General features: G+C 39.6%; 1 protein-coding gene across 2 annotated transcripts; it reads left to right on the plus strand.

Moving 5' to 3' along the window:
- The first annotated feature begins 2,731 nt into the window (after positions 1–2,731).
- Positions 2,732–5,872, plus strand: LOC110974257 (uncharacterized). 2 transcript variants are annotated; one of them, XM_087132807.1, is made up of 2 exons: positions 2,732–3,343; positions 4,782–5,872. In XM_087132807.1, exon 2 carries the CDS (start codon positions 4,789–4,791, stop codon positions 5,071–5,073), a length of 285 nt encoding a protein of 94 aa, XP_086988933.1. In that variant the 5' UTR covers positions 2,732–3,343; positions 4,782–4,788; the 3' UTR covers positions 5,074–5,872. The 2 variants fall into 2 exon arrangements, with proteins under 2 accessions (XP_086988933.1, XP_086988929.1); XM_087132803.1 differs by lacking the exon at positions 2,732–3,343 and adding an exon at positions 3,374–4,498.
- Positions 5,873–6,867: the final 995 nt, after the last annotated feature.

The raw sequence follows: 6,867 nt of genomic DNA on the forward strand, positions 1-6,867 counted from the left end.
TAAGCCACTTTAGAGCGTCGGTGAAACAGTTATTCAGCTCATAAATTTATACTTGGCACATATCAGCTTTTTCTCTTCATCTCGGTGTGTGACTGATTCTGACTCGACCTGTTACTGATAATGTGGGAGGTGGAATTTGGACAAATTGTGCCCATGAGTCTGTGAGAAAACTGCTATTTGGCTGGGGAGCAGAATGTGTGAATAATTTCAAGGTTTGTCTAACAATCATTTTGTACGTGTACATGGTGCTAATGGTACATTAGTGTAGCCAATTTAACTGCCATTTTCAAATGAAGTAAATTTGGAATTTCTGTGATTTTTATATGGGGGGCTAAGAAATTTGTGAAATGTCTCTGTTGATACAATTTTGATGACACATCTTGAAAGTCTTGATTTTTTTTTTTATTTTAAATGTTTCCTTTTAGGAACCCCTATCAAAAGATTAAATATTCTGTCAATACCTCACTGAAGGAAAGGGTAAGATCCTAGATCAACGAATCAAAGATGTCATTGCTTCCATTTTGGCATGTACAAACACAGTCTTGATTTTCACGATATTTTTCAGGACGGGGCGTCAATGCATCAATATGTCCTCTCCCAGATAAGAGTCTGATTGCAACCTTAGTCATCATCCATAAAAGAGTTATCTCATTTCTTAATGTATACTGGTAGAGGTGTAATGCATTTGGCTATTTACTCCCATGATATATGGCCAAAACCCATTATGTTAATGGCACCATTTACACAAGAACTGCCTGTCGCACTCATTACTGGTAATAATTTGTCATAACAAGACGACTGTGTAACTTGAAACCCAGCCTTTCCACATCGCCAGATGGTAATTTTAACAAATTTTGGATTGTTTGTAAAGTCGATGTTTATTTCAACCCAAAATGTTTTACTTTTGGGGAAGAAGTTGCTGTTTTCAACTGACGCAAATTCACTGAAAATCTTTGATGTATTTACCACATTGGAATCTGAAATACAGACCTCAAAATACCACTGGTTTGAAGAATTAAGACTTGCACTTTTCCCAGTATTTTGTGTTAATGTTTCAAGTAATGATCATAAAATGTGTGGAAATCCCGGGAAGTCAGGTTGGCATAGTGGTTCTTTCCTCGCCTTCCACCTCTTTGCATTTGGTCTGGGTTCAATTCCCATGTTGGTTCACAATTAGGTTTTCAGTCACTACCTGCTTCCATTGGATTTACCCAGAATATTTTCTTGGGTTTTCCTCCCACCTGTAAAACAGCAACTGCTTCTTATTGTCTCCTCTCTACAGGTTTCTTCAGGCTTGCGAGCTGCAGTGCCTAGGGCACTTTGAGGAATCCTTAGTTTCATTACCAGAAATACTTAATAATTTTTTGTCAGCACACATTAGTTGAATACAGAAGAAACACTTGAGTTTTTTTTTTCCTTCAAAATATTGGATTTTCAAATCAGTACAGGAAAACAGTGCCTGAGCTTAATACCAAAATGTAAGTAAGATTCAGAAGGAAAGTGCATCAGTCTGGTGGGTTGCATGACATTTTACAAATAGACCGAATCAACTGGATGTGTGAGCTGTGTTTAAGCATGGTTAATTATTAATGCGCCACAGACATCTACAATGATTGGCCAATTCTGCACGGTACTGCAGATTAGAGCACCGTTACTGTGCCTTTTTAGTTTCAATAATCATGGAGGAACTCACTCTCTTGTGATTTTTCAGACAGTGCAAGCTCTGAGCCTGTGCGTGTGAACTTCTGAGCATCTCGTTAAACTGGGGGATGATATGCTGTTGTGCCAAAGAGGAAAAAAAGGAGGTCTCATCACAAGGATAAAAACATCTGAATGAAACTGTGAGTCACTCATTAACTCATTGCATTGTATCTATCACTAGTGCCTTGCACTCTCTTCATCTCATTTAATGGCCATCTTGATGATGTAACTTTGTAGGTTTTCAATATTCTACTCAATTATATGCCATCTGCCATTGAGCTTTTGATTGTATTTTCCCCAAGTTGGATTCTTTGCATCAGTTGCCTTTTCACTATCATTCCATCAAATCCATTACGGTACATAGAAATCCTTGTCTGCTCATCGGTTCATTTTGTTTATATAACAATGAATCATGTTTTGCATCTATTGCTTATTCATGATGCAAAGAAACATGTAGAACTCCCATTTTGTTGACATTTATAATGTGGTAGAATTTTAACAAGCAGTAGACCATCTTAATTAAGTTTTGTGAGGTTCTGAGCAAATCTGATCGACTAGATTTATTTTTTTTTATTGTTTTTTTGGGGGAGCCCTGGAGCTTGAAGTGTCTGACCTTTGGAAGGAGGATGGACTGTAAATTTAGTGCTGCCCTGGGCAATATAGGAATATGTATGAATCTAACAAAAAGTCTCTCTTTGCATGAAGGTTCTATCACATAAAGTGTACTCCAAAGCAAACTCTCTCAAATGTTGTTTGATAATCCCTCCAGTAGAACTCATTGTTCCAAAGATTCAGCACAGCTATGGGCTGAAAGATGTGAAGTGTTCTAGACATAATCTCTGTGGATTGGGATGGGTTGAACATATAGATTCCAAACGAGTGGAAAATATTCTTTCCAGTGCAGTTTGTTTTTGTATTTTTGGGGGATAATGTAATCAAAATATTGAGAAAAGGTCACAATAAAATCACATATAGAGAAAAATTTCTATTTTGAGTTGGGGGAGTGCATTTGTGTAGGTGGTGGTGATGGGGGGGGGGACACCGACATACAGGTTAGCATCCATGTTGGTTCCTTCTGACCCCTACCACAACAGGAAATCCCAACAATATCAGTGGAGAGGATGACCCCAGGGTCACGTTGAATGCAATCCTTCCTAAACTGAGGACAACACTCGTAAATGCACTGAATGGAGCTGAAATTTGGTTTCTGGACAGCTACTTTTCAGAGGAAACCACCACGGTTATTGACAGCGGCACACAGCCATTCAACCATGTCTCTACCTTCCTAATGCAAAGTAGCATGTGCATTATGTAGGAACCAATCCTTGCCGCACTTGGTTTACTTGGAATAATAGCTGTCCACGCCTCGTTGGATCCATCTTCTCAGCATAATAATAAAGCCGGTGCCCCACATGTCCATTATGAGTTATACTGGTGACACTATTCCGTGCTGAAGGATTTGTTTACACACTTTCTTCACAGTATCAGTGCCAACAACAGCCATCTGGACATACATATATTTCCAAGCACTGGAGCTGCGGAGAGGGACTGACGTCAATACATCTACAATTTTTATCAACGAAACATCAAGCTTAGCGAGAGTCTGGTTGTGTTCAACACGTGAATAGGATACGATATCACAGTAAGTACTTAATGCTTATGTACAAATAGCAAAATGTTAATTTCTTCCCTCTTTTGGGAGGTGTGGCTCAAAGCTCCATGGACAACATGAGCTAGCTAGGAGCAGAATTTTTTTCATATTTAAATATTCCCACAATGGCCATTAACAATGAGGCCATCCGTCATTATTTGTGTCAGAGGGGGGTTTTTTGGTTATTATTTTGCATGAAAATCTAAAAGATTCAATATCAACAAATAGTAGTCTACACCTAGTGTACCATGAACATGATGAATAGAGAATTCATTTCAGCGATTATGCACAATAAGCCTATAGGAGCACTACGGTTTCTACTCTATTGGCCTTTGTTGATTTCAGGCATACATGCACACTATATTGTTTGATCTGTCTGCAGCATAATACCGTGACCTACATGTATTTCCCACTCAACATTTTTAATGTGGGTTTGTTGCAATATATAGTCAGGGGTGGATCCAGGAATTTCATGGGGGGGTTTCAGGCCAGACTTACATTGTTTACAGAGGTATTGTTGCACGTAGTTGGATTATTTTTTATTATTTTTCCCCTTTTTTATCTGTTTTGGGAGATCTCAGAGCAGGAAGCTCTGAGACCCCCCCCGGATCTGCACCTGATGGTGTTCTTATAACGTGTCTGAGATGGAAGTAAAAGCTAAGTGAGATTTTCCAGAATAAATGAATTTTTTCATCAAAATTTATTCTGATAATGCAATTTTTTGACAATGAGGAAATGTTCAGGCAGTTGAAGCCATGCAGCCTAGGCGATGGCTCCAGAAACATAAACTTTCATTTCCATGGACGCCAAGAGGAACCCTATTGCCGTATTGCTGTCATCATTTTCTGAACAGATTAAATATGATTGAACACTCAATCCCAACATTTTAACATAATCCGCCCACACAAGGAAATGAAAACTCTGACATTTTGTTTCATGTTCGTGAATGCCCACAGGCCAGTGTTTAATCCAATGCTTTTCAGATGTCACGTGCAGTCGGTGTGACAAGTACATCCATGTACAGCCAAGCTGGCTAACCAGTATGATCATAAGCCTTACAATGTCTGCTTCATTAGCCCTTGGGGGCACCAGACTTCACCTGAAAATGCTAGCCGTTAATTTATGTCATGCATTTGAATTCATTAGGTAAGTTTAGCGGGCACTACGCCCTAGCTGTTGAAGGGACACTTTCTTTTGTTAGGGAAACAAGTCGTTGGGAGAAACATTTGTCGGCATGTTTTGGGTCCACAGCTAGGGTACCTGTATGTGAGAACTGCAACTAAAAACGAACAAAAAACAGGCTGGTTTTGTGGCCGGCGTTAATTAACCAACTCCCTGAAAGGTTGGCAAATGTAATATGTCTGCAGCTCTTGCAACTGTTTGAAATACACACGTACATGTGTCAACTTTGTAATTTTTTGCATCACAGAGCCATCATGTCTGAGCAGAGAAGTTCCAGGACGAGTCCCACCTCCACCATCAAGCGCCGGGGAGCCATTCGCAGGAAACCCCACCACAGTCATCCCACCGCTGACACCGAGAATCCAATCTTTGCCTACCTGGTCAAACTGTGGAACCTGACCAACTGGATTCTGCCAGACGTGGTCAACAGAGTGCCCGAGGAACACCGGACTTTCGTCGCCCACTTGCTGGGCGTTCTCAAGATATGTCTGCTGCTCCTGGCGGGGCATTTATTACTTCGAGTTTTCTTTGGTGGTTAATTTCTCTGTATTTTCTCTGATTGGTCAGTTTCAGTTTAAACTTGTACATAGAATTTCTACAATGTGAAAGGCTTTTATGTAAATCTTGACTTGGAGGTGTCAATGTGGTGCCTAGTCACATCTACATTTTGCAATTTCTTTGCAACGTTGTAGTTATGCCCATTTCTTGCTTTTGAAAAAACATTGACAGGCATACACACTTAACTTGATAGCCTTACCAATTTTTTTTTTTACCTAAAGAGAAAGAATCTTCCTCCATTTTTCGTGATCCCCTTATCTGTTTTTAACATTTTGTCATGCCACATCTCTGTGTTAAAATAAATGTCTTGCACGTTTTTCAAACCATTTTGTATAATTCAGATGTACCATTTTCGCAAAATGATCAATTTTTGAAGTAAGATGGGGAAAAAGTTTATGCTTTCAAGTGCAATTCAAAAAAGGAGCTTTGTGCAATGGTGATATGAAATTCATGAACTGATGTAACCGTTGCAGTCAAAGCTTCCATTGACTGATCGACCAACTTTGTGCTGACCACATCTCGACATAGGAGGATTATCTAATGAACATAACTGTAAGAATGCTTTGTCCAACTTGGCTGAAACATGGCTAGGTGGTTCTAAATCAAATTTGTTGCTTTTTGCTATTGAAAGTGGCAGACAAGAACACTAATGCCATTTTTTGCCACTTTCTACTTAAAGGTCAGTTTTCAATGCAAGACCCTATTTTGTACATCCAAATTATAGGTCATCCCTAGCTTTATTCAGTCAAAGAACAGAATAAAGTGTTCCAATTACTGAGTTATAATATGAAGTTATAAAAACGTACCATTTAGTTGTCTGTCCTGATGTCCATCTAGCTACAGGGCAGGACTATTCCACATTTCACAATTCACCTCTTGGGAATCCAAAACAGCAGTATGGAATACTCCCAGGCTAAGTTCTGAGATCAAGTCTTGGGGAGAAGTCAGAACAGGATTGGGCCAAAAAAGTTTATGCTGTGCATGTACAACCCCATAGTCTTCCAAAACAGAAAACAATATCTTCTCAGGCGTATAAAGCATATCAAATGTGTCCTTCCTCTTCTGGATGTAATCCTATCCTTATGATCACTCAAAAAAAAAAAAATTTGAAGCAGTTCCTTGTCATTCAAAACTCATTTCTGTGTAAACATGGGGTATATGTACATGTACATGTGGATTACAATGAAGTCTTGCCACAAGACTTGTAACACATACGTGTACCAATCATGTAATACATCTTCAATGAAAGACTGTTTGGATCCAGACTAACTACAACTGATCCTGATTTCCTCTGCGACATTCCAAGCAGAACTGTTGGCAAACTAGATCTCAAACTGTTAACTGAGGATATTCCATACGACCCCTAAGGACTCGCATGTGAACACAAACGCTAGTGTAATTCAGCAACCGGAAATGGAAGCCATTACTACGATGGCACCACGCTCGTGGACCAGTGGTACGCACGCGATACATGCCTCTCTGACCAATAGGGTGCATTGATTTGTCAAGTGTAAGGATGCATCAAGCTTAAGAACCACGAGTGCAGTGCAGTGTAACCTTTTCAAGAGTCAATGCACAGTGTGACCATTTTTAATTGGTAGGGAAACTTTTGACCAGATTGTATGGAATCGGGTGTGTTCTAACAATGTTTGGGATACCGAAAATAATTGTGAGTTCCATCGCAAAACCAGGCTGAAGAAACACAAGCTATTTTCTGGAGACGGATACCAACTAACCGTGAAGTACTGTATGTGTAGTCCACTTTCTTTCCTTGC

Source organism: Acanthaster planci, linkage group LG01 (assembly GCF_054643075.1).
Source record: "Acanthaster planci isolate LZ-2023a linkage group LG01, COTS_SCS, whole genome shotgun sequence".
NCBI lineage: Eukaryota > Metazoa > Echinodermata > Asteroidea > Valvatida > Acanthasteridae > Acanthaster > Acanthaster planci.